Below are 27,566 nucleotides of genomic sequence, written 5' to 3' on the forward strand. Positions count from 1 at the left end.
TTGATTTACAAACAAATTTTTTTATATAAGAAGCTTCAAATTAAACAAACTAAACCCAACTTCCTCCAAAATTCTAAAAAGTCTAATAAAGGACTTTTAAAATAATTCATAATTCATATTCACTTTTCTTTCTGTTGCAAAATGGTGAAGGTATCTTCTCTTTTTTTCATTTTCGCGGCTATTGCATCCACAAATGCCGCCATTTTACGTCGCCAATCGCCTAAAAATGGTCTCAGCGTAACAATAGAGAGTATAGATCTCTACTGTTCGTTTCTTCCAAAAGAAGCCGGTGGAAATATTGGTGCAAGCGAAAGTGATGCTATCACATTCTGCACTCAAGAAAACCCTCCCAATGCACCGGGCGCCAAGCTTTTCCCTGCAGGATTCCTTAAGACAGCGCATTTTCTTAAAACAGAGAAGTACGTCCAAGTCACTGGCACCATTGACGGTTCTGCGTACGGATTGAGCTCAAGTGATGGAGGTGGCCAATATGATAATCAAGGCGATGGTTCCCCTCCTGGTGCATTATGCACAGGTTATGAGAAATTTGTGAATCTTGTCGAGCCTGATATTGGCTTATTCTGTATTCGTTGTTGTACTGATCCTTCCGATTGCAATACTGGAGAAAGTACTGAGGGATGTCAGAAAATCATCCCTGGTAATTACACTTGAACATTTTTTCTCTAATTTAATAGATATGATTTGTATAATTTACAATTTATTTATGACTCTTAAGAACTTTAAATTACATTGGTGCTTTTTATTTGTTTTTAAAGAATAGATTAATTTATTTCAAATTATAATTTAATAATTAAATTTGTATTATCTTTCATTATTGGAAATAAACTGGTTTTTTAGTCAATTTATATACCAACATAACTGCTTATTGGTAATATCTTCAACTGTTTAAATTCTGCCATTTTCCAGTCTTTTTTTTTTATACATGTATGTAGAATTTTTTTAAGCATAACATTGCCTGCAGCATACGTGTAGGTACAGATTTTTTGCACCTATTTTTTTGTGTGCCAGGTTGATGCGCAGCAATGACAAAATATGCACTCATACCACCCTAGCGTCTCAAAAAAAATGATGGCCGGATATGATATTTGGTAATCACATATGACATATCATCCATTTATGCACGTGATGCACGATGCGTAACATAATTTTTTCGGTTTGATCAAATTTTAAATCGGTTTTTTTTTTCTCTTCATTTTAATGAATTGATTATGTCAAGCCAACAAAAACAAAAGTCTGTAAAGGGTGTCATGTTTGAAGAGTTTTTGAATATAAAAGGTGTTGCTTTAAAAAAGTGTTTACGTTGCCGAAATAATATAAAGACTATTTGCAGGAAATACTAAATAAGATATACATGAATATTATATTATAAAAAATGTGATTTTTAATTTTTTTTATTGATGAAAATATCAATTAAGAATTGTTAGAAGAATCACATAATAAGCCAAAATGGTATTTTATGGTTAAAAAATGTTCAACTCGTTGGAAAAAATGAATAATGATATTATAGCACTTGAAAATCGTAGAACTATGCTTATGAGAACTTGGAAAGATTTAATAAGAATACAAGGTATTGGGAATAAGTAGTATTAAACTTTCAGAAACATGTTTAAATACTTATGTTGTGCTTTAATACAATTGAGATATGTATAAATTTTTATTTTATTACTAAAAGAGTAGTAGAATTGAGATATGTATAAATATTAAACATTGAAAATTATTACAATGGTCGTCCAAAATCACGTGTAACTCAGCCGGCTACCATTTTTTGGAGGCGACGCGCTAAGGGTAGATTTTATTTATTTTCACTATCACGTGACATAAGGATGCTTGCCAAAAATATTTTTTTAAAATTTATAGTTTAGTCAAAGTTTAATTGCCTAAACTGTTTTTATGCTTTTCCGAAACTAATTATAATTTAGGAAAGTTTCGGATTTACCAATTTTTTGAGTTTCGGATTTTTGAATTTTATCGTTAAATGAGTTTCGGGCAGCAACACTAACGTGACAGTGAAAAATATTCATCACAGGCGCTCCAGTTGTGATGATTAACCACCGGCCAACCTTACTGGTCCAGATGCATGACCTTGACCAGTCAAATTTGATTGGCTAATTTAATCAATAAAATCAATAAAATAAATTGTATACATAATAATATATATTAAAATATAAAAATATAAGAAATATAATAACTGCAACTATTTAAATATAAGAAAATATGAATATAAATAATAAAATTAATTGTATAAAACTCATTCTTTAATTTTTTTTTTCTTAGTAAACTATAAATATTGTTGAATCTGAACTACAACAATTTTTTGAAATGAAATTACACATTATTTTGCAATTTCAGATTATAAATCAGTGAATGCAACAAAATGAAAATATTATGTAGTATTTTATAGCAGAAAATTTACAGTTTTTGAATGCATTATTAATTTCCTTTCTGATAAAAATTAAAAAATGAACTTATCTTTATAATGGCAGCAGATTCTTATTATTTACAAATTTTCACTGATTAACATCTATCAAGATCACAAATTAAAATACTATAATACATATTTGTATAATTACTGATAAGAAGTTTACTATTTATAACTACTGTTATTTGTCACCAGTATCATATGATTAATATAATATTACCTGATTAGAATTATATGCATAGCAAATAATAAAAATATGTTAAATTTACAAGTTTTCAATTATATTTCTAATCTTACTCTAAGTCTAAGTAAACATTTTACCACATTTTAATTTTAAATAAACATACCTTATCTAATTTTACCTAAGCTTCTTAAATCTATGTAAATATTTTAGTCATGTTTTTAATCCTAAATAAATATTCCTAATTTTACTAAATATTCTCTTTATTTCTGACTATATTTGCTTTATATTTTGTATAATTTCAGATATTATGACTTTTAACAAAATAATATTTACAGGTAGTTTTTTGAATATTTCCAACAGACATATTCTTTGATTCTTCAATAAATATAAGCAAGAAGGGTATGAGTGATATGGCTAAGGACACATATTTCCCATCTTTAGGTGGAACTTTATTAGATGATACAGTAGAAAAAGATGAAATCTTCGATCCTATGACTCAAGTATATCGGGACTGTCTATTTGAAAATAATACCTTCTATACCAAGAATATGGGAATGCATACAAAAAATTATGTAATATTACTAATCGAGTCAGAGAAGAAGGCATTATCCCAATCGATACAAAACGCTGGATTTGGTCAGATGGTATATCCTCCTTACTATTCGGACACTGGCATATTCAAGTATATAAAAAACTTCTTGAGCGTGGTACAAGTCATGAGGCAGCAGAAAAATAGCTATAGGGATCAGATTACCAGAAATATTAGAATAATATAGAATAGTTTAGTGATACTTAGGCATATATTAATAATAAATTATATTTTTTCTCAGTAATTAAAATGGAAGACGATCCAATTTATGATATACATAGTGAAGAATATATCGATGACCTTATACATGTCACAATTCAAAGAGGTCTCTTTAAAGATGTAGAGGATGCAAAAAAAAGTATAAAGACATTAGCTAAAATGGTCATAAGTTCTAAGACTAGTATTGATGCATTTATGAAATGCCCTGTATTAAATATTCCAAATGCCTTTTATGACTTAGTAGAGGCATTTTATTATTCAATACTAAGAGAAAGACAATCATTAGCACATGATATCTAACAGATTTCTGGGAGGTGACGTGAACAAGATGTCATGGAATTCTTCAGAGTTCTTTGAAATTCCAAATTTTTTTTTTGTGATAAGAACTAATGTCTTTCAACCAGGCATACACTGAGCTATTAGTTATGTTACCAGCTTCTGTAATACATAAGGTATGGATTCGTCTCACAACACGGAAATGCAGTCCACTATCTGTATCTGATGCCAGTGAAGTAAATTCCATGGTAAAGTTATTTTTGAAACATGAAGTAGAAAGATACCAGAAAAAATTAGCACATCAGAGAATAACTGTTAAACAGACATATATGCCAAGAAACAGAATGACACAAGATATGATTAGTGAAGAGGTTGCCATACTTTAGAAGCGCTTGCTTGAATATAATAAGATTACTTTTGGCCGATTTATGCAGAATCTTACTAGGGAACATGAGAAATTGATCAAGACAAATCATCAGATATGACATGAAATTGATACCATGAAGAAGCAAGTACAAGAAATAGAAAAAAAACTTGCTTCTATGTCGTAGTTCCCATTATTCATCAAAAAATAGACTGAAATCTGCAGAATTGTCCCAACTTTTCCTTAGTCAAGAACAGGTTCTGTGCAGTATAGCTTAGTAAATAACATATAAATTTAACAAAAAATCAATATCCCTACTGTAAAAATCCAGAAAAAATCCATGGAATTGTCCCAACTTTTCCTTAGTTAAGAACAGATTCTGTACAAGCTGGTTTATCAAATAACATATTAATCATAAAAGTTTAACAAAAAAATATAAGAAGCAAGTCTAACAAAAATTTAGCAAATGCTCATCAGATATTGCACCCAAAATTCCGGCTAAGACTTAGGTATAGAATTAGCCAAAATAATTTTCCATTTATTCTGGCTGGCAATTATTACAATATTCCCTCTCATCCATTTTTATCAGAAGGAGGCATTCCTTGCAAAGAGTAATATTAAGAATTGCAAACGTATCTTTATGGGCAAGCATCATTTCTTCATAAGTTTTTTCTTGTGTCTCTGATCAAAGTTTTTCTCGTATTTTTGATCAAAGTCTTTCTTGTATCTCTAATCGAAGACTTTCTAATCGAAGCCTGGCATAAAACTAAATAACATAATAGCCTCTGATATGAACTGGGCATTGGCCACAAGTAGAAGCAGTTGGCTTACCACAATCAGGGCATTGTACTCGTTTCTTAGCTTTCCAATGAAAATGACACCCTTAGGGCGAATGCAAGCATTTCCATAAGCCTTTCCAGTATTGCAAAGATATGGCAGGAATATTCACCGATTATCCTATTTTTTATCATTAAATTCTGAAAGATTAATTAATAAATAGTTAATACTTCAGTTTCTCAATAGCCTAAAACCGTATTGGCAAGCCTGCAAATATTGGCAACTCTATAATCAAAAAGTGAAAGAATAGGAAATAATTAATTAAAGAAAAAATTTTGTAAGCAAGTAATAGCACACCAGTTAGATGTAAGCTCTGAATCTGGTCAATCTGGTCATCCTAGGATCAATCCATCTAATAGGCAGATTTGGATTGATTAGATAAGTCATTCAAATAAACCGAATAGATGACTGAATATCCGATCAATCCTATACAGAATCGACAAAAAAATTTCCTTTTTAGAAAATTTTATATTACATAACCGAAAACTAAATTTAGAAAAACTGGTTTTTTGTGGAATGGGCATCACCAAAAATGGAAATAATTGACATGCCCATGCATCACGTGACAACAATTAAATACCTAATCATAAATTCTGGCTAAAATCAAATGATCAGCAAAAAAATTCCTTTTTAGAATTCTTGTAAAACCCAAAATTTCATTTTTGCTAGGAAACAAAATTGCCTTTTCTAGATTTGTGTAATGTTACTCATACCCTAAAAGGATAATTCCATGCCGATTACTTAATTCTGGCTAGAATTATAATCAATCTGGTGCTCAAGAAGTTTTTGGGGCATTAAGCATTCATGACCACAACATTTACAGATTGTATCTTTTTTATCACTTCTTGTTTTTTTAACCATGGTGTTAGTTCTAACCAGCACTAGAGGTGCGCTCTGAATGAATCTGGTCAATCTGTCATCTGAATGATCACGTGACAGATCAATTTAGATTAAAAAAATCGAATCATCAGATTATCTGCGGATTGATTTTAAGCGAAAAAATCCATGCAAACCATTACAAAAGCAAAAGGAAGTAGCTTTTATTTAAACGCCAATTCAGGTGCCTATTCAAAAAGCTATTTAAGCTCCCAAAATCAAAGCACAGGTAGAAAGCTCTAGTGTAAATATGAGTAACAAGGAGAAGCCACATGTGGTAATCCCAACTCTAGTTCCTGAGCTAGAACTCGAAAAGGAAGTTTCAGTACTTGGTGTAGACTACATCACAAAAGAGGAGGCAAAGAACTGGATCAATCCAAATGCACGCAAACCCAAAGAGCGAATTAAGACATAAGGAGCAAGATTGCAAAAACGTTAGAAAGAATTAAATCTAGGTGTTGAGCCATATGAAGCAAATGATCTAGATGGTTGTAAAACCCTTTTCCATGATCTTGAACTAAATGATCCAGAGGTAGTTCATCTACCGATATTAAAAGAGTTAGAATCTGAAGGTGGTCCTGAACCTAAAACACAATTATTTAGAAAAGGTAATAATTCTAAGAATTTGATCAATAAAGAATTTGAGTGCTTAGGAGAAATTAAGGGGCATGAAAGGTCAGAGAAGAATTTAGAATTTAGGGAACAAGAAGAATTGGAACAGCAGTTAAAAGAAGAGCTATAGCCGTACATCGTGCAAAAGTTCTCAAATTCCATCCAGATAATAGTAGTGATATACGAAAAATGTTAAAGAGTAAAAGAAAGCAGCAGTTTAGAGAAATACTTGAAAAGGAATTTGATAAGCGTGAACAATTTAAGTTCGCTCTATGTTCTCTTACTAAATTTCTTATAGATGATAAACCTGGAAATGAAAAACAGGGAAAAAAGAATTTACGAACTGACTGGCTTAAAAATAAGCAAATTATAGTTTATAATAGAAATGAAATAGATGATTACTTAAGCAATGCTTTCGAACAAATTCTTTACCAAGTGGAAGAGAAAGGAGGTAAATCTAATACTTAAGTATCCATTGAGGGGGTAATTGCACATCTTTTACAATTTGGAGTTCTTCTCTTACAAATGAGCATCTAAGACCCTTGTAAAGCTTATAGAGAATAGGCTGATTTTCTTTTATCAAATAAGAATCAATTGTAAAAACTTCAGGAGACCAATTGCAATCAGTTGCCCTTCTTCTACCACCTTCTAATTCATCAGGTTCTAATAGATGTCAAACTTCAGTATAGCTAGGTAAAAGTGGTTCATTATAACCAACTGGTCTCCTATGTTCGACAGAAGGTCTAGCTATTATTTTTTTACCTTTTAATGCCTTTTTTACAGCCTCGTTAGGAGACATACCTATTAACCAAGTAGGAGTATTATTGTAAATATCATCATTTATACAAAGTCCCTTAACCCATGCTCTGGATCTATTAGTCAAAGGCAAATAAAAATCTTCAGCATTTTGCCAAAAATAAGTATGCTTTTCAAATTCTTGATGGTCACGTTCAGCAATAGCTACACTACGTTTAGAATTAGCGTACTGAATTTTTACACCATGAGAAAGTAATAAATCCCTACACTCATCCAAAAATTCAGCATATGGGCTGATCAGAACCCCGAACAATATATATAAAGGTAGGTTTTGAGTTTGCTTAACCAACATATAAAAATTTTTCCTATGTGAGATTTATTATTGCTTATTTGATAACATAATTTTTAAATAGTCAGATATAATTATGCATAGCAGAGTATTAAATTATTAATAGTCAGATATATATTTGCGTAGCAGGATAGAATTTTTTAATATATATATATAATATAATATATATTTATTTTCACATTAAAAAAATCTAATAAAAATATGTAAACAAAGTTATAAACATGTTTGTATAAAAAAAATTTACTATTTTTAATACAAAGAATAAGTTAATTGTATACGTAATACAGGGAACATTTTTAGACGTGATCGTGTAACGTGTTTTTGATAAAACAAATACGCGTCCGCGTAACATTAAAATTATAAATCATATACGCGTCTGTGTAACATTTAAAAAATATATATTGAAAATAAGAGCAAGAAAAATAAGTGTTTTTCTGTTTTTTTATAATTTTACACTATAATTTTTGTAATAATCAATAAAAGTTATTTCATTTTTACTTAGAAAATTTTTTAAAAATATTTTTTTTGACAAATTTTACAGTAAATTTTAAAAATAAAAATTCCGCGTATTGGTGGCGTTACAAAAAACATGAATAAATCCATAAATATCTATTCAATCATGATAAAAATTTATATGTAAGTAGATTCGAACCTGCTGAACTTTACTTAAGAAGGTTTTGGATGTTTCCTTTGACTAAAGTGCCCAAATTACACTCCGAAGTCACAGAACAGATATACGAAATATTAATAAGAAACATTTATAAGTTGTAATATTACAAAAAAATAATAATAGCTTTATCCATACATTATTTCAAAAATTTTTGTTTTTTTAGTTTTTTTTATATACATATTTTATAAAAAAAATTATATATAAATATATATATGTCATAAAATAAGTTGCTTAGCAGTGTAAAAAATTTATGGGTTAGATAAAAGTTTGCTTAGCAGACATGAAAAATATTTGCTTATTGACCTTAGTAAATTTTGAATTTTTTATCTGACCTATATATATATTGTTCGGGGTCCTGGCTGATCTGTCTACTCTGCATTAAAAAGAGTTATTGAATTGATTTTCACAATTTTTGTTACTCAAAATTGTTTTGTAATACCAAAAAATCATCTAATTGACGATTACTTGACTAAATAATAAGTTGAACAAAAATTTACATTTGCGAAACTTAAATTATTAAATGTAAAAGAGCTGTGAAAAAACCCATTTCACTAATAAAAAACCCATTTCTCATATATATGGAATTTTTAACATAGTATATTATTAAAAAGTAAGTATATTTTAATAAAATATAAAGTAAAATAAAAATTTATATAGCCTTAGTAGCTATAAATGTTTATAAAAGTATAATAAAAATATCATATAAAAGATGGTATCATAATAAATATTTTCAAACAATAAAAATAATTATTTTATGTTGGAGTTTGTATTACCATCTTTAAACGCAAATATATCAAGATTCACTGATCCGTTTTCTATAATTTTAGGCTCGTTGGAAAGCCCTTATTCTGGACTTTATAGGCGAAAAAAGAGCTCGCCGATTGAATCATTAGATCCAGAGATATTTACATTTTAATTTGAGGTATGAACTTTTTAACATGCTTAAATGCAAATAACTTGGGATCCACTGATCCATTTTTTATAAATTTAGGCTCTTTGGAAAGCCTTTGATCTGGTCTATATGAACGAAAAAAGAGCTTGCCAATTGGATCACTGGATCTGGAGATATTTACGTTTTAAGTTGAGATACAAATTTTTAACATATATAGTAAGTGATAAGAATTATATTAATTTAAAAGAAATATTTACCAAATTATAGTATAATAACATTAAATAAAAATTTTTTAATACTCATTTCCAATTTACTGTATATTATATAGTATTTTGTATAATAAAAATGTAATAAAATTAATATTTTAATTAAAGGTAGACAAATTAGCCCATATGGTATCTCTATTAACGATTAAAACATTTGGCAAAATAAGAGTGCAATTCAGGTCATCATAAATTCTCTGAAACGCTTTGGCCACTTGTGCAGATGATTTATTAGTTAAAGCAAAATTACGATGAAATCTAGTAGCCACATCTTTTATTACAAACCTATACTTATAAATTCGATTGCCTATTTTATAAAGAAAAAATAGTGTAGTATCAGATTGATGCATATTGTTTAGGTTTTGTATATCATTAAAAGAAGCGTATTGGATAAATTTTGGCTGAGGTTTATGAATCTGATGTAAGGCCTACTTGTTTAGCCAATTTTTTATAATGGCTAAAGTAAATCCATATCTGGCTTTCTCACAAACGGTTTACATTTTTTCAGCAGTCTGATAATAGCTTTCAGGTCGATAATAAAGCTCTTGCAAAGTAAGGTTCTGGTCTAGCTCCCATGCTTTCTGAGGATTGATATAAATTAAAAGTTCTCCCATTCCAATTTTTTTATAATTACAAAAAAAAGCTGGCATCTATTAAGTCAGATTCTATTCATTAGTTGAGGCACTTTTTTCTTTACGTTTCTACCTCACCATTATCTCTTTTTGCAAGTTTAGGGGAGTGTCAAACCTTAGGCGGATTGCAAGGGGATTATCTTCTGGCCTAATGAGATCAAATATGACAAACTTACCTTTTCAAAGGTAACTATTAATAACCATAGATGCATTTTTTACATCATCAGTATAGCGCCTAATGATCTTAGAAATAACTTCATGTAAGCTACCGAAGTTAAATACTACTAGATGTGTTGTGTTTTCACGGGTGAATGTATTGAATTTATGATATTTTTGCATTACATATACACATGAAATATTTTGATGACGCCCATTCCCAAAAAATTGGCCAATTCGATTTTGTATATTTTCTGAAGCTAAGCATATATCCTCAAAAATAATTAATGTATTTCTCTTAGGTGAGAATACTTTTGTACTAGGAATTATTTTAAACAGTATATAGCTGAAACTAATATCCTCATAGTAAGGTGCTCTTGGGTCTTTTAAAATCATATTATATATATATTTAACATATGCCTATTTTGGTTCATCTGGATGATAACCGCATATAATCAGGTCATCACAGCGGATATATCTAGACCCGCCTTTCTCCCCTTTGCACATATTCATCCTTATCACCAAGAACAAGGTTCGCAAGTAAATTAGTTTTATCTGTACCACTTTTCCTAGTAACAATTATACACAGGTAAAACGCTGACCAATCGGGTACCTACCTGATTGGTAACTTTTTTTTTGATCGGTCACCTGATTTATTTGATAGTTAGAAATTGGTGTATACTTCAATCGGGTATCAATAAGGTTATTACCCGATTGATAACTATCGTATAATTTAGATTTACCGATTGTTTTATATTTGATCAATTGGTATTTAAGTTTAACTTTTTTTTAACTATAATATTGGCTGATCAATAAGATTGCCCGAAATGACAACACGTGCTGTATTGAATATAACAGTTTTAGCTTCAGATTACCTTCTTTTAGATGAAGTTAAAGCCAATCTTTAAAAGTTAAACCAATCTTTAACTCATTTTTTCTTTATTTTACTTTTTAAACGAAACGGAAAGTTTTTTGACATTTCGTTTTTTTTATTTTGAATTTTTATTAAAATTTGTCGGAACGTTTGTTAACGTTCTGATTTATTAATTTTTTTATGGAAACATTTTTTCTTTAAAAAAAATCTACCAGAACATTAACTAACGTTCCGATTTATTAATTTTTTTATCGAAACATTTTTAACGTTTTGAACACTTTTTTTAAAAAAATCTATAGGAACGTTAACTAACGTTCCGATTTATTAATTTTTTTATTGAAACATTTTTAACGTTTAGAATACTTGTTTTTTTAAAAAAAATCTATAGGAACGTTAACTAACGTTTCTATTTATTAATTTTTTTATCGAAACGTTTTTAACATTTCAAATGTTCTTTTTTTTAAAAAAAAACCATCAGAACGTTACCTAATATTCCGATTTTTAAATTCTTTTATCGAAATATTTTTAACATTTCGAATACTTGTTTTTTAAAAAAAATCTATAGGAACGTTAACTAATGTTCCTATTTATTGATTTTTTTATTGAAACGTTTTAACGTTTCAAATGTTATTTTTTAAAAAAAAAACCCATCAGAACATTACCTATCATTCCGATTTTTAAATTCTTTTATCAAAACGTTTTTAACGTTTCAAATACTTGTTTTTTTTTAAAAAAAATCTATCAGAACGTTTGTTACATTCCGATTTTTTGATTTTTTCTCGCCCTGTAAAAAAAGTCAATCCGTTTTTATTTCCATCTTTTATAACTGATAACCTTATATCATGGAATTTATCGAATTGTTCATATTTTTCGTGATAGAAATAATGGTCGATTCCGTCATTCTGACACTATTTCGACTTGTATTGGATAGATCATTGGATCTGATGAATAACAGATTATCAGATCAATGATCTTTTTTTTTTATAAAAAAATAAAAAAAAAGTTTATTTTTTATTAACCTTCCCACAGAACTAACGGAACGTCAGGGAGGGAAGGGGGGGAGGGGGATTTTTTAAATAATGGACGTTAGTGTCATTTACTAACGTTCTATTTTCTTTTTTTTTATTGTAGGAATCTTCACGACGCTTTGAAACTGATGAAACGTCTTGGAAGGTAAATAAAGAAAGGGAGAATTTTTTTTTAAATAATAAACGTTAGTGTCATTTACTAACGTTCCATTTTCTTTTTTTTATTGTAAGACCCTCAAGACACTTCGAAACTGATGAAACGTCTTGGAAGGTAAATAAAGAAGAGAGGGGAATTTTTTTTAAATAATGAACGTTAGTGTCATTTACTAACGTTTCATTTTCTTTTTTTTTATTGTAGGACCCTCAAGACACTTCGAAACTGATGAAACGTCTCAGAAGGTACCGTATTTTGCGGGCCACAGTACCCTCCCTATGCACAGTACCCTACAAAAAAGAACTCCCATTTTCTACCGATTTTATTATTTAAAATAATTTAATAAATACCTAGGTATTACTCATGATAAATACCCAATTATTATATAAGTTTTATACATATCTACTAATAATAAAAACTCACACAATGGTGGGGGGTATAAGGTCAAAACCTCTGAAATCTGTATCATACCCGGGGTACTGTGGCCCCGTTATACGGTAAATAAAGAAGGGGAGGGGGAATTTTTTTTTAAATAATGGACGTTAGTGTCATTTACTAACGTTCCATTTTCTTTTTTTTATTGTAGAACCCTCAAGACGCTTCAAAACTGACGAAATGTCCCAGAAGGTAAATAAAGAAGGGGAAGGGGGGATTTTTAAATAATGGACGTTAGTGTCATTTACTAACGTTCCATTTTCAAATTTTTTTAGGAACGATCCCGGACTTCGATATGAATTTTGGATCGGTAAATTTCGAAAGTTTACTTAAACTTTCGAAACTTTTAATATTTTTTTTTAAAAAATAATAATTTAATTTTATTTTCTTTGTTTTTTAGGTACATCAGCTCCGATCATTGACTTGGACTTTAGATCGGTAATGGCAAGTTTCAAAGAGCTTAGCTTTGAAACTTTTTTTTTTTCTTTGTTTTTTAGGTACTACCAGTTCCCTTGGATTTGGATCAGTAACAGTAAATTTCGAAAAGTTTCGTTTTAAAACTTTTTTTAATATTTAAAAAAAATATTTAATTTTTTTTCTGTTTTTTTAGGCACTATCAGCTATTGGTTCTGATCTTTAGAATTGGATCGGTAACGGTAAGTTTTGAAAAGTTTCGTTTTGGAACCTTTTTTTAATTAAAAAAATATTTATTTTTTTTTCTGTTTTTTTTAGGTACCATTGTCTCCGATCTTAGACTTGAATTTGGATCAGTGAGTTTTGAAAAGTTTCATTTCGAAACTTTTTTTACCAGATCCTAAAAAAGTTTCGAAAGTATAAGAATATGATAATATTAGTATCATAATTTATATATGGAATTATTAAATAATGTACTGATTTTTGTAATTTAATATTTTAATGTAAATTCTAAATAATTTTAAATAAAAATGCATTGTTATAAATTAATCGAAAAGTAATCAATCAGTACACTGACATTTAATCAAAAAGTTATCAATCGGTATACTGATATGCCAAATAGTAAATATCTTATTGGTAACTATTAATACCTGATTGCTTTCTATTGAATATCACAATTGGTACCCGAGTATCCTCCTTTTGCGCCATCTTTTGGCAGCAATCGGGTTTACCGATTGATGAAAATTTTAAAAAAAATAGGGACCAATCAGGTGGAATTCGGTCACTTGATTGGTTCCCGATTTGACATCGTTCGACTAGTGATAGCGAATGTCCATGTCATTGCTAGATGACCTACATTTTGGGATGATTCATGCTTTGTGACTTCATCCATATTTAAAAGATGAAGTTTCATAGAAGGTAATCCTGTCTTTTGGTTCTTTTGCGTATCAGATTGGGAATATATAACCTTGATTTCTATTTAAGGGTATTTTATAATTCAGAATATTTTTTTCTTCATTGTAAGATGAATATAGATGAGAGAATACGCACCTTAAGATGTATATAATTAGTAATACTATTATAAAGACGATTGCATGCTAAAAAAATAAGGAATAAGGTGGCGTAAGGTTGCTTGCTGAAACCTAGAGGTTTAGGCAAGATGGCGTTTCACCGAAAAGCGAAATTCTGCCAAAACTATATTAAAGTTATATTAAAAAACTGGCCAAACTTTGGAAAAAGGTGAAACTGCTGAAACTTATTATAAATGCCGAAACTGCCGAAACTCTGCCGAAACTATAATAAATCTATATTAAAATTTTGACGAAACTAATCGTAGGATTTTGAAGAGGTTTAGACAAGCAACCTTAATAAGGCGATTCTGAGGTTATTTCAAGGCTAGTGATTTCGTTACCTTGCTCCAGTTCGCTAATACCTCCAATCACACCATTATGTAATTCCTTTAAGATCTGTTCAGGCTCACTAGATGTTTTTGGGATCTGCTCAGCTAAATGATAATTAACTTCTTGAAGGAGAGAGTCTTTTTCTATTAAGGCCTTTTGCGCTGTGACTAAATCATTTTTATCTGCGCCAACTCATCCTTTTTTTTAGTCAATGAATTTTCTAAGTCCTCTTTTGCCAAACTTAGACCAATATTTTCACTAGTTAGTTCCACATTTTTCAGTTCCAATTTACGTTTGATAGAATCCATTTCTGATAAATCATCCTGTACTAAAGAAACATACATCCTGCTCTAATTCTTTTACTTTTGATTGGAGAGCCTGTATCTCTTCCTTTATCTTGAACTGGAGGGCTTACATCTCCTCTGATTTTATAGTGAATCTGCTTTTAGCGTCTGCAAGAGAAATATCCTTGTGAGTAATCTGAAGTATAAGCTCATTTTTCTCTGAATGCAATTGTCTTATCTTTTCTCCAAATTGATGCATCTGATCAGAAAGTTTTTTATTTTCATTTTTGGATTTATCAAAGTCATCCTGTATGCGCTTTTTTTCTCTATCTAATATATCATAGTTATCCGCAAACTGGCTTCCTCAATATATAGCAACTTCACGGTCTTTTTTTGCACAAGAAAGTTGCTCTTCAAGCTCTGCTCAGCTGGAAGAATAATAATTAGCTGGAGTATCTCCAAGTTTATTACCATTATCCAGATCTTTTAAGATACAGATCTGGGAAATTTTATTGGTATTTTTTTTTTACTTTAGGCAAAAAAAAAATCAGTCAGGGTCTTAAATTTATAAGAAAATGGATTATTTTTGACAAATCTAATGCCTATTGATACTTATTGAAAAAAAAGATCGCTAATACCTACTGAATAGCACTGACACTTATTCATACTTATTGATACGCACTGAAAGAAAATACTGATATGCATTGAAGGTCACCAATATGTATTGAAGGCTACCGATATGTATTGAAAAGCACTGACTCTTATTAAAAGGCACTGGTATGTATTGAATCTCCAGAAATATTGATACTCATTGAATAGTATTGAAAAAATTATTGGTAGTTTTTTTGCATATATATTCTGACTAAAAAAATGGTCACCCACTTCCATGAAAAATTTTACCGATCCAATACAACTCAGTTGTTAGAATCTGATATTAAAGAGATTAGAGAGTCAAGAGGTAAGATACCTAATGCAGTGTTGGGCAATTGGACAATTGGACGTTTTGGACATTTGTTCAAAACCTGTCCAAAACTTGTCCAAAACCAAAACCTTTTTTTCATTGGACAGGTTTTGGACAGATCACATGACAAAAAATTTAATTTTGGCCAGAATTATGACTAATTTTGGCTAATTTTAATTTTAGTTCAATTATTAAATTACTTCAAAAATCTTTAAATGTTAAGTTTTAATATTATTTTGATTTTACATTAATTTTTATTATTTAATTATATTAAATATTTACTTTTTTAACATTTTAACATTATATTTTCATTTTATTTTTAGTTTCAGTTAATAAATATTAGGACTCTTGAGCAGTTTTAAACTGTCTAAAACTATGTCCAAAACTATGTCCAAAACTGGTTTTGGACAATCCAAAATTGTCCAATTAAAAAAACCAATTGGACAAGTCCAAAATCCAACACTGCCTAATGCACCAAAAAAAATGGCTGAAAAATTCCATATTAGTGTTCAGCATATTTATGAAATATGGAACAATAGTGAATGTCTCCAACAAGGGCTTATTTTATCTTCCTCCGATCAGCTTACTTTGGATAACTCTTAAAGCGGTATCAGAAGTATCATCTATATCCCTTCCAGCTACAGAGATTCCAAAAAAGAATGGTTGAAAAAAAAAAGTTAAAATAGATGAGAAGTCGGTTACTGAAGCAACCAATATGGTGGAAAAAAATAACAAAAATGATGTGATCTCTTCCTCTGATAATTTGTCTGATACATCCTGAAAAGCCAGGGTGGAATCTCTTCTTAAAAATCTAGTTAATTGTGGTGAAAAGCTTAAGGGTTTAACAGCTAATACCACTCTTATATAAAGATTCACATGTATCAGCAAGAAATTTACCAGTACTTAAGGCCAAATAGAACATTTTTTCAGTCTTTATGAGGTGTTTTTCAAGCTCTTTGCACTTTTTTTAAGTCCTTTTTACCAGTTAGACTAGAAGAATTGGTAGATACTTGGTCCTGCTCCTTTTTTGGCAGATCCTTGACTATTAGAAATTTGCTAAAAGTTGAGATAATATATGTCTTTTCATGATCCTCTATGCAAAACTGATTTTTAATTGGATCAGAAATACTTTTGACTTTTCGAATTTCTGTTATACCTAACTATAGGTCATAGCATTAGCTTGGGCTCACCATTATCAACACAAGCATAATTTCCAACAATAGTAATGATTGGATTCCCTTTCATGTTCTTTAGAGTGACTGCTACATTCGTATACCATCCTAGTGCTTCAGAGATATATTTAGAATTACCTTTTACAGCAAATTTAGAAGGCTTATTAACTTTCCATTCAAGCGCTTCAACAGTACGTAGCTAAATTAAATCCATCAAATTCACTTCCGTTATATAAAAAAGATTCAGAGATTGGTAAATCATTTATATTAGCATTCAAGTATTGTAGGGACGAAAACTACTCATCTTTTTTTGACTTCTTCTCCTGAACATTTTGAGATAGACACATTTTACGCATTGCTGGTAAAAGTTTTGGCAACAGCTCATCATATGTTTTGGGTTGACTAGATTTTGAGGGTGAAATTGCATTAGTATTACCAGCCAACTTATGTGAAATGCCTCTCAGTTCATTTACCTGTTTTGTTTACCAGTGGGTTATATCCAGTCTATCTATTATTGTCCTCATTATAACCATCCCCTTCATTATCTGAAGCAGGAGGCGTGTGTTAAAAATTTATAGGTATAATAGGCTTAAAATAACTCCTATTAAAATTAGACCGAACTACTGGTTTATATATATTTAGAATTGGTTGCTTAATTGATTTATAGAATCCTGGGTTTCACTTACAGCATCACGAGTTTCATTAAGCCCTTCCTCCATTCTATCAATTCTAGCAGAGTTATTGTTTCGCTGTTGACGAGGTCTTTGAAAAGGTTTTACAAGATAATCTGCGTCTAGTTTAGCCTTATTAAGTACACCTATTTCTTTTAAGTATTCTGATGCATAATAATTCTTGAGACCTTCTTCAGTCTGTAATGAAGATGGCGGGCCTCTTGGCTGTCTAACTGGTTCAACTGTTTGTAGAGCAGATACTTGTGCTTGTTGAGTCATTTGAGATTGTAATTCTGTAACTTTTTTTATTAATGTCTGGTTTTCAGTTTTTTGTTGCGCCAGTGCATTTTGGATTGCTTTTTGCATATCTTCTAAAAATATTCCATGCTGTTGCGGAGCTGAAACTGGTGAAAATTCATATATTTGCTGAGATGCTCGTTGAGATATTAGCAGATCAGATATTCTATCCCTTTTATGTCTAGCAATTTAGCGTAATTCTATCTCATAAAGTTTTTTAGATAATTTATCCAATGGCAAATGTTTGCCAATATCCTCAGCTTTTTCAAGCCATGGAAGTGGTAGGGCATCTAAGAATTTCCTACGTAATTCTTTAGATCTATAGTTGGCTTGTCTACCTATTCGTAATATTTTTCTATATAATTCATCTATAGTCATATCTCCTTTTCTGATTATTCCATACATCAAATTCTGAAGCTCCTCTTTCACTGTAAAAAAATGTGTTTTTAGCCACCATATAGCTTGACCAAATCGAATACCAGCTACAACTACTGTATTTCCAGCATTAGCATTTGATGCATTTACAGGAGCATTAGTAGGATGGCCACCTGCTATACGTTAGTCTTTATTTCAAGCATCTTCTACAACTCTTAATTTGACTATTGCATTTCCTGGTTGGCCAACAGCTTTATTTAATACATTAGCTCTTATCTGTACTGCAGTTCGCCCATTTACTGCAACTAAGTTAGCCTGTCCTGTATTATCAAGTAAGTTAGTTAGCTTCCAATTCTGCTTTGTAGTAATCTCATCATTGAACCATTCTAAAGTTCTTCTTCTCATACAACCTCTTAAATGTCCTATTGCATTATCTCTTCCTGTTGGAGGACCTGCTACATTATCATTTGGATCTATTTCCCGATTCTGCAAGTCTAATCTAAGTTGTGCAAGAAAGTCTGGGATACTATCATCCCAGTCAAAATATGGATGAGGTATTCCTGCCATGTTTATTTGATTTGGTGGATTATTCTGTAGCGCTAAAATTTGTACCTGCAAAATCAAAATATTTTGGCGTTCTGCTTGGGTCTTATTTTTCCATTTCTTATATCACTCATCATAGAGTCTGTTCTGATTAAATTCTAACAGACTTATATCCCCTCTACTTCGCTGTAAGTGGTGGGCATTTCGCTGATACAATAATTGTAAGGCAAATTTTTCTTGTATCAGTACACCTATATGAGCTTGTTTTCTTGCCATATTACCTATCATTTTATTTACCTGATTTTGAGTATTAGTTTGATATTGATGGAGATCACTAATAATATTAGCTATCCTACCTTTAGCAAGTTGCCTTCATATAATTTTATTATCATGCTCAGCTTTTGCATCACAACGCCTTCGTTGCTTACAGATTAAATCCTGATGCAAATTATTTTCTTTTTGACGTATCTGCCTTGTAGTTCTTTTTATTTGGTCTATAAGAATATCCCTAGTTGTTGCTCTATTATTTACATAACCATCTATAGCATTTGCTAGCTTTGTGATTGTGACCATATTATCATCAGAATTATACAAGTCTGGAGAATTCTCTCGTTCAGGCAAATTTTTTCGTGATGAAATGCTTCTGATTTGGCATCGCAATTTCTTAACTTGTTCCTCAGATTCTACTAACTGCTCTTCTAAACTAGAAATATATTTTCCCTTATCTTGTACATTTTTCCTAGCTTAATATCATAACTGACTTTTTAGGGTAGAGATTTCAGATTTTAACTCTACTATCTCTTCTTTCAAAGCATTTTCAAGGCGCTCTATCTCCCTATTGAGATTTTGAATTTCTTGCTCACATCAGGCATAATCCCGTTCTAGTTGATTAATTTGTCTTTCATTCTGGCGATTAGTATCAACTTCTATCTGCAATTCACTACAAAGATGAAAGTTCTCTTCTTCCAGCTCAGCTTTATGTTCTTCACATGTTCTTCTTTACCTTGGATAAGATCTGTGAAATGACATTCTTTTTTTGTGATTATAAAAGAAAATGGGAGAACTCCTTAGATCAATTTATATTGATTCTCAGAAAGCGCATAATCTTAACTGGGATCTGAGTTAAGAACTAATCTGGAAAATTTGGCAGATGATACATGAAATGTATAGCGCCTTCAACTGATTTTACTAAGCGATTATGTATGCAGATTATTTAGCATAAAAAATAAAGAATAAGTTATACATTGCACCTTTGGCTAAATAATATTAATTTTCAGTTAAAAGCAATAGTCTATAATAATTAAGATATTTCTCAGAATCAGTCAGTTAAGCCAGTTAAATAATCATGATTTTTGTTCCATCTTTCAATCTTAATGTGGGCTGATTAAGATGGTTTATAGATAGTAGTAAGTTATTTTGTTTTACATACCAAGATGAAATAAATATTTCACTTGTATCGCTTTTGCAATTCGATAACTGATAAGAAGTTAGTGGAATCATTTCTTGCCTGGCAGGTGAAATATAAGCTGGCTCAAAATTTGGAGCACTAGGCATGATATAGTTGCATTGTATTTTATTTCTTACTAACTAATCTATCAGATAATTGGCGCCTCTTATGCTTTAAATAGCTTATATAATCATAAAGTTGATCTTGCAGAATATGATAAGGTCTATACAATCCATCAATAGAATACCATATATCCAAGTTTACAGTGCAACGAATTCCTCTACTAGGCATATTAAGAAACTACTTTTTCTTAAGAGTATTATCATTTTTAACCGCCTCCTAAACTCATTTTGCAAAAGTTTCACGTCACTTCTTATAGTTTCTATAAGCTCTTTGGATAATCTGAGCACTTCCATCTGGCTTTTTTAGCTTTGGAGCATTCATTATCCCAATGGTATTTCATCAAGTTTTCAGATTTAATCTCATATCCATATCTGCGCCATCCACTGAAATATGTTTTTTTTGGTTTTATATCAGTAATCTTTACCAATTTACAACAATCATAACAAATATATAGCCATATTACTCTTATTGTTTCTGGGCTGATGATAGTCAGAATTAACTATCTTGCCATTCCCAAATCTTGCAAACAAGCAATGTCAGTGACTCTAAATCTCTGATTGGCTAATAATTCTTGTAATCGAATTCTAACACTTACAGCCCATGCAACTAGAGACTGATCTGGTTTTACAACTGATAATGTATTATACTTCCACTCTATTTTGATTATTTTTTTAAAAACAGTACCATAACAGTAATTTACAATATATGCGCTAACATATTTCATATCGTATCCAAGACGATTATTAATAGGTTTAGGCACAATCTTATTAAACCACTCATCTAAAATAATATTAGAAGATAATCTGGATATATTTCTTGTTCACTTAAGTGAACGAATTATAACAATTTATAGCAATTTATTGATTTATAGCGTTTTTAGCAATTTTTTAGTATCTTATATTAATGGATAACATGTTTCAAATTTGCCAGTTAAGCAGTTTTAATGATTTATAGCGGTTTTATCAATTTGTAGCTAATGTTTCAAAAAAAATCTGATCTGATTCGTATCTGCAAATTTGATTTGAGACAGATCGGATCAAATCATAGATTTTATGATCTGTGATCTGATCCAGATCAAAAAAATTTGATCCGATTCAGATCAAATCAAATCAAATCAACAATTCATTCAAATCGGATCAGATCGGATTTGATTTGAGCAGATTCAGATCAGATCTGGATCAGATTAGATCAAAGCGCCCTGTTACGTTGCGAAATGTTAAGTTAAAAAATGTTTCATAACATTTTTATTAAAATGATTAAAAACCATTGCGAACTGGTTTTTTATTTGTTAAATTGAAATAAAAAAACGGTTCGCAACATTTTTTTATTAAAATGATTAAAAACCGTTGCAAAATGGTTTTTATTTATTAAAATGAAATAAAAAAACATTTCACAACATTTTTTTATTAAATAATTAAAAACCATTGCGAAATGGTTTTTTTTCATAAAATAATACGAAAAGATGCCGAAATGGCATCTTTTTTGATAAAAAAAATGAAAAAGATACTGAAACAGCATCTTTTTTAATAAAATAATATGAAAGATGTTGTTTCAGCATTTTTTTTGATAAAATAATACAAAAAGATGCCGTTTTGGCATCTTTTTCTAATAAAATAATACGAAAAGATGTAAAAAAATGAGTAAGATGCCGAAACGGCATTTTTTTTCATAAAATAATACAAAAGATGCCAAACAGCATTTTTTTCATAAAATAATATTAAAAGATGTCGTTTCAGCATCTTTTTTGATAAAATAATATTAAAAGATGCGTTTCAGCATCTTTTTTTCATAAAATAATATGAAAAGATGCCGTTTCAGCATCTTTTTTAATAAAATAATATGAAAGATGCTTAAACACATCTTTTTTTCATAAAATAATACGAAAGATGCCGTTTCAGCATCTTTTTTGATAAAAAAATAAAAAAGATGCCGAAATGGCATTTTTTTTCATAAAATAATGCCGTTTAATATTTCTATTTATACATTTAACAAAAAAAACATCTTTCGCAACATTTTTTAATTGTATTAATGAGAAACATTGCGAAAACATTTTTTATTTAATAATTTTACCGATAAAAAATCATTTTTATAATTGTTTAATAAAAAAGTTGCGAAACATTTTTTTGTTTGATAATTTGCCATAAAAAGTCGTTTTGCAACATTTTTTAACAATATTAATAAAAAAACGTTGCGAAAAATGTTTTTAATTATAAAAACTGATTCAGATCCAGATTGGATCCTGTTCGAATCAGATCAAATCAGTTGGAATTCAGATCAGATCAGATCAAATCTAATTCAGATTCAGATCGGATCAGATCAAATCTAATTTGGATCTGAATTAGATCGGATCAAATCTGATTTGGATTTGAATTAGATCAGATCAAATCTGATTTAAATTCAGATCAGATCAGATTTAATTCAAATCTGGTCTGATCCGATCCATTCAGAATACTATTTGTAGCTGATTTAAAGAAACTACACACTACTAAACTCAAATTCGATTGGGATTATATAGGGTCATCTCTCGGGCTAAGCTAATTTTATATTTACATGCATCTTCAGCTAAATCAGTTTGTGACATGATGTATTATATCGTATCACATGTGATCTACATCAGTTCCCTGCCAGTTCCTCGATAGGTTCTAGGAGTTGGCGAGTTTTGATAAATTATGAGATGATCGGCCAATCAGATTCAGAAAAAATATTACAGGCATATCAAGGGAGGAATTTTTTATTCACATGCATTGTAGATTAATTTATACAGCGAACTCTCAGATGAAGTCAAAAAAGGACAAAGTTTAATATGTGAACAAACTATTACTTTTTATTTATGCTTAACTACACAAAAATGAAAATTACGTGTCTACTTTACGCAGTAATATGGTGCAGTAATATCCAACTTTCGTTCTGCTCTTGACTTCAGCAATGGCATGGTCAACATTACTATCAGACAAATTTTCTATTTCTTTCTTCATATTGCTCAAAAAAGATAAAATTAATTGTAATTTTGAAAGAAACAAATAGTTATTTTCTGGATTTTGTGAAACCTTTGATTAAGGTTAAGTAAAAAACAGCATACATGTTACACAAATTAATGTCAAACCTGATATTAGAGAACAAATACTTTATTATTTGATTTATGTAACGTTTAAGAATCACAAATCGTGATAAAAATAAATTATAAAATACATATTGCAATTACATCATAACAATATGTTCTAAAAATAATTTCAAGGAGATACAGAGAGCTTGTAAGATTATTCAGCTCTTTGTTGGGAATTATTTAGGTCATTGTTAGGAATCATTAGGGGAATTCGCATTTCTATTTATATAATAAAATTAATCTAATATAATAATAAGCAATGCAAAAATGAATTGACATACCTGTTTAGAACAGCCCGAAATGATTTAGCAGGTGAAATAGTAGGTTCAGATCCAGTGCCAGATCCAGTACTAGTGATGGAACTGAGAATGACTGAAAGAAGAGGAGTTCGAGTTTGGTTTGAAGAGTTACTATCACTTATTACTCAAGTACCAAGTGCCAATCCACCTCCGATTAATGCGCCAACTACTGCCTCCCTCCAGATTGATGAATAGTAAAGTACTTAAGAGAACTATCCAATGTTCCACCTTCAAGAAAAGCCCCTAATTTTGAGAAATTTGAACTTGATTGATTATCGTTTCTGGACATAATTGTTATGTATAAACATATATTTTAACTGAACCTTATTTTATATTGTTTTTTCCAATTAATGATTATATTAGGAATTAAGATTGATGATTGTAGTCTCATTCAGTGTTTTCCATTTATGGATCATTTGTGAGTCATGATCTATTTACTAATTGTGTCACGATTGTAATGTCGTTCTCTCAAATGAAGATATAAAACAGGAATCATTCAGTTTCATTTGTTTATATGCATAATGTATTTCTCTTAAATGAAAATATAAATCAGAAATCATTTAGTTTACTACTATAAGAGTTAATAATCACCTGAATAACACATGTATAGATTTATATTTACATTTGTAAAACGTACATCATGATGTTGGTTAAAGTAATTTATTAATATTTATTATTAGCACTTATAAAATATAAAGTATATTGGTAAAATGCATTTGAGTATTTACTTAAAATACTAATAAAATGCTTAATAAATTAAATGGTTAATAAATATTAAAATTTAGTATTTATTTAATATATTAAGCATTTATTGCTTAATAGATATAAAATTTTTATGCTTATTAAATATTGCTATTCAATAAACATAAGGTTTCAGTTGGTTTAACATCATGATACACACATTTTAAAAATCAATCAAACCATTCTTTATTGCAAAGTAATACATGAGAAAGGACCAGCCTGCTATGTAAAAAAAATGAAACTAATAAAAGATATTGGAATAGCAGGTTGTTTCAAGGGAGGAATAAAGCATAAATGCCTGCTGAGCCATAACCCATATATTGGCAGTTCCTTCACCACCACTCAGTAGATATATAAATGACTATTATCTATCCAAGCACCTATTTTTTCTAAGTTTTTGCTATTTAAATTTTTTCTACAACAAAAACCTTTTATCATATCTTTCCCAATTACTCCCATCCCAAGTCTAAGAATATCAACCGATACAACCCCACACATCTGATCTAAAGAGTAATCATTCGCACCCTTAATCTTATCAAAGATCTTCATAAATTGTTCCCAGATCACAGAAATAATATTTGTGAATTTTTGGCTCGAAGAGCTTGAAGATGAATTAGTTGAAGAGTCTCGCGAATTAGTTTCAGATTCATTGGTTGAATTAGCTTCAGATTCATTGGATACACTTTGTTGGTTAAAATTGGATCTTTGAACTACTGCGTAATGTTGATTTATTTTATTTTGAAGATCTTTGATAACAACATTAATTGACATGAATCTGGATGTAACAGATTCCTCTAAGGATCTAAAATTAGTGCTCCTAACAGATCAGTTCAGATCGGATTCAGCTTAAATCTGATCTGATCTGATTTTTATTTTAATAGATCTAATCTGGTCTGAATCTGATCAGATCTGGTTCAATTTAATCTGAATCTGGTTCAGATCTATTTGAATCTGATTTGAATCTGATCTGAATCTGGTTCAGATCTGGTCCTTATCCTAAAAAAAGGAAGGGAACGTTAATTAGTGCGTAAAAATAAAAAAAAATAAAAAAAGTAACGAACTTACCATAGTTCATTTTTTTTTAAATCCTGGTCATTCAGCTTCGTCTCACGTCCAGGTTTTCTAAAAAAAATAAAGAGAACGTAATTAGGGAACGTTAATTATGTTCCTTTAAGTAAAAATAAAAAAAATAAAAATAAAAGAAATGAACTTACCATAGTTCGTTCTTTTTTTTAAATCCTGGTCGTTCAGCTTCGTCTCACGTCCAGGTTTTCTAAAAAAAAAGAAAGGGAACGTTAATTACGTTCCCTTAAATAAAAAATAAAAAAAAACTTAAAAAAAAGGAACAAATTTACCATAGTTCGTTTATTTTTTTTAAATCCTGGTCATGTCGTTAGGCTTCGTTCGTCCAGGCTTCCTACTAAAAAAGAAGTGAACCATTAATTACGTTCCCTCAAGTAAAAATAACAAAAAAAAAATGAACTTACCTAGTTAATTCTTTTAAATCTTGGTCGTCCGGCTTCGTCCATTCGTCCAGAAAAAGGTTTTTTAAAAAAAAATTTTTTTTTTTATTTAAAAAAAAATTTGATCTGAATCTGTTCAAATCAGATCAGATTTTCTTGTATTATGATCTGATCCAATTCGAAATTGATCGGATCAGATTTTTTTAAATCTGATCTGATCTACAAATCAGAATTTTGAAAACTGAACCAGATCTGGCTCAGATTAAATCTGCGAATCCAGATCAGATCGGATTTTTTTCAGAGCACTATCTAAAATCATTATGGCAGGCTTCTTCAATGTTATTAAGTCTTTCCAATATTTTTTGCGCTTCTGTGGTGTAGCTAACATCACATCACGTGTCTTAAAATTTCCTATTTCTGCAGTGAGTTTATTATTAAGATCATTATTGATTCTGCCAAGCTCTACAGTGAAAGTAGTATTAATTTCAGAAAGATGTGCGGAAAGTTCATTGGCGATTTTAATGTCACGTGTAGAAAGTTCATTCCCGATTTTGGTATTAATTTCATTCTTAATTTTGGTGATTTCTGCAGTAATAGATGTATTAATTTTTATATCACGAGTGAAAAGTTTATCAGAAATTTTTTGTTTGAGAATCATCCACATGTTAACGATTCCCATAAATATGGTCAAAATAACGAGCAAAAAAATAGCAGGTAGTGCCAAGAATGACATGCTTCCCGAAAAGTTTAAAACTGTTAAACTGTACATGATGTAGATAAAATGATGCATAGCAAATATATAGAGAAGCTTATTGGTGGATCAGAATTTTTTAGATAATTTTTTTATATCAGTTATCTTGTGTAAATGCGCTAGAAAAAAGGTTTATTTTATACTATATGCCTACTACACACGAAAAGAGAATTTAACCTGATTTAAATAGATCAAATAAAAAATTATGTTGCTTCATTATGTGTACTTGTCATTATTACATTTTTTCATAATTATATTTTTTCCACCTAAAGCAATAAAATGACAGCCTGGATCCCGTCCAATAATAACAAATGTCTCTCTCCTGAATTGTAATAATAGTGCTTAAAAGAAAATCCGATGTTTTAGAGAAACTGATCAACATAATAATATTCATACCATCTTCGAAATACCCAATTTCATATTAGATGTTATTACCAAAAACGGAAAATGAGTACGCGTAATGTTAAGCTAATGCTAATAGAGAAAATAAATCTACCGTTTATTCTTGATTTGAGCGCTAATTTCCATTTTCATTCTAATATACGATACAAGGATACACGAGATGTATGACATGTAAACCCCTATCAGTGTGACAGTCGATTTTTCCAAAACTTTGAAAGTGTATTACTTTGCATTACATTTCTTTTTTCGAACTATATGAGAAAAAAAAAGGTCAAGATCTGTAAATCGGTAGATCAAGACGCTCAATTCCAATTCTTATCTCATTCTAACATCAGGGATGTCAGATTAATCCGCATAATACTAAATCAAAGATTCGTAATATGTGTATTATGCCAGAACTTTTCAGAAAAAAAGTCAACAGATTAATTATTTATTGATCTATCTCCACGATCTAACCCCATAAATTTGCAAAAATATGACAGGACTTTAGACCTGGTTTCATTATTACAAAAAT

At 29.9% G+C, this 27,566-nt stretch overlaps 10 protein-coding genes across 10 annotated transcripts; 4 read left to right on the forward strand and 6 right to left on the reverse strand.

Moving 5' to 3' along the window:
- Nucleotides 1-7: 7 nt before the first annotated feature.
- On the forward strand, nucleotides 8-909 carry OCT59_012009 (uncharacterized protein). The gene has a single exon (XM_025308977.2). The coding sequence runs from the start codon at nucleotides 142-144 to the stop codon at nucleotides 670-672; it is 531 nt and encodes a 176-aa protein (XP_025188471.1). The 5' UTR covers nucleotides 8-141; the 3' UTR covers nucleotides 673-909.
- Nucleotides 910-3,462: 2,553 nt separating this feature from the next.
- Nucleotides 3,463-3,732, forward strand: OCT59_012010 (uncharacterized protein; the record flags this gene model as incomplete). The annotated part of the gene is made up of 1 exon (XM_066134165.1): nucleotides 3,463-3,732. The coding sequence occupies one exon, from the start codon at nucleotides 3,463-3,465 to the stop codon at nucleotides 3,730-3,732; it is 270 nt and encodes an 89-aa protein (XP_065989454.1).
- Nucleotides 3,733-6,035: 2,303 nt separating this feature from the next.
- On the forward strand, nucleotides 6,036-6,527 carry OCT59_012011 (uncharacterized protein; the record flags this gene model as incomplete). Its single annotated transcript, XM_066134166.1, has 2 exons — nucleotides 6,036-6,117; nucleotides 6,241-6,527. 2 exons carry the CDS (start codon nucleotides 6,036-6,038, stop codon nucleotides 6,525-6,527), a joined length of 369 nt encoding a protein of 122 aa, XP_065989455.1.
- A 59-nt stretch (nucleotides 6,528-6,586) lies between these two features.
- OCT59_012012 (uncharacterized protein) lies at nucleotides 6,587-6,865 on the forward strand (the record flags this gene model as incomplete). The annotated part of the gene is made up of 1 exon (XM_066134167.1): nucleotides 6,587-6,865. One exon carries the CDS (start codon nucleotides 6,587-6,589, stop codon nucleotides 6,863-6,865), a length of 279 nt encoding a protein of 92 aa, XP_065989456.1.
- Nucleotides 6,866-13,801: 6,936 nt separating this feature from the next.
- On the reverse strand, nucleotides 13,802-14,764 carry OCT59_012013 (uncharacterized protein; the record flags this gene model as incomplete). The annotated part of the gene is made up of 3 exons (XM_066134168.1): nucleotides 13,802-13,995; nucleotides 14,432-14,587; nucleotides 14,662-14,764. 3 exons carry the CDS (start codon nucleotides 14,762-14,764, stop codon nucleotides 13,802-13,804), a joined length of 453 nt encoding a protein of 150 aa, XP_065989457.1.
- Nucleotides 14,765-15,994: 1,230 nt separating this feature from the next.
- Nucleotides 15,995-17,874, reverse strand: OCT59_012014 (uncharacterized protein; the record flags this gene model as incomplete). Its single annotated transcript, XM_066134169.1, has 6 exons — nucleotides 15,995-16,152; nucleotides 16,253-16,567; nucleotides 16,648-16,707; nucleotides 16,856-17,036; nucleotides 17,167-17,310; nucleotides 17,524-17,874. The coding sequence occupies 6 exons, from the start codon at nucleotides 17,872-17,874 to the stop codon at nucleotides 15,995-15,997; spliced, it is 1,209 nt and encodes a 402-aa protein (XP_065989458.1).
- Nucleotides 17,875-17,994: 120 nt separating this feature from the next.
- On the reverse strand, nucleotides 17,995-18,210 carry OCT59_012015 (uncharacterized protein; the record flags this gene model as incomplete). The annotated part of the gene is made up of 1 exon (XM_066134170.1): nucleotides 17,995-18,210. One exon carries the CDS (start codon nucleotides 18,208-18,210, stop codon nucleotides 17,995-17,997), a length of 216 nt encoding a protein of 71 aa, XP_065989459.1.
- A 165-nt stretch (nucleotides 18,211-18,375) lies between these two features.
- OCT59_012016 (uncharacterized protein) lies at nucleotides 18,376-18,747 on the reverse strand (the record flags this gene model as incomplete). Its single annotated transcript, XM_066134171.1, has 1 exon — nucleotides 18,376-18,747. One exon carries the CDS (start codon nucleotides 18,745-18,747, stop codon nucleotides 18,376-18,378), a length of 372 nt encoding a protein of 123 aa, XP_065989460.1.
- A 2,045-nt stretch (nucleotides 18,748-20,792) lies between these two features.
- On the reverse strand, nucleotides 20,793-21,017 carry OCT59_012017 (uncharacterized protein; the record flags this gene model as incomplete). Its single annotated transcript, XM_066134172.1, has 1 exon — nucleotides 20,793-21,017. One exon carries the CDS (start codon nucleotides 21,015-21,017, stop codon nucleotides 20,793-20,795), a length of 225 nt encoding a protein of 74 aa, XP_065989461.1.
- A 3,761-nt stretch (nucleotides 21,018-24,778) lies between these two features.
- On the reverse strand, nucleotides 24,779-25,207 carry OCT59_012018 (uncharacterized protein; the record flags this gene model as incomplete). Its single annotated transcript, XM_025324019.1, has 1 exon — nucleotides 24,779-25,207. The coding sequence occupies one exon, from the start codon at nucleotides 25,205-25,207 to the stop codon at nucleotides 24,779-24,781; it is 429 nt and encodes a 142-aa protein (XP_025188474.1).
- Between the last annotated feature and the right edge of the window lie 2,359 nt (nucleotides 25,208-27,566).

Source organism: Rhizophagus irregularis, chromosome 2 (assembly GCF_026210795.1).
Source record: "Rhizophagus irregularis chromosome 2, complete sequence".
Classification (NCBI taxonomy): Eukaryota; Fungi; Glomeromycota; class Glomeromycetes; order Glomerales; family Glomeraceae; genus Rhizophagus; species Rhizophagus irregularis.

Coding starts and splice junctions, on each gene's coding strand:
- OCT59_012009 (XM_025308977.2), top strand. CDS start 142: ATGGTGAAGGTATCTTCTCTTTTTTTCATTTTCGCGGCTATTGCATCC.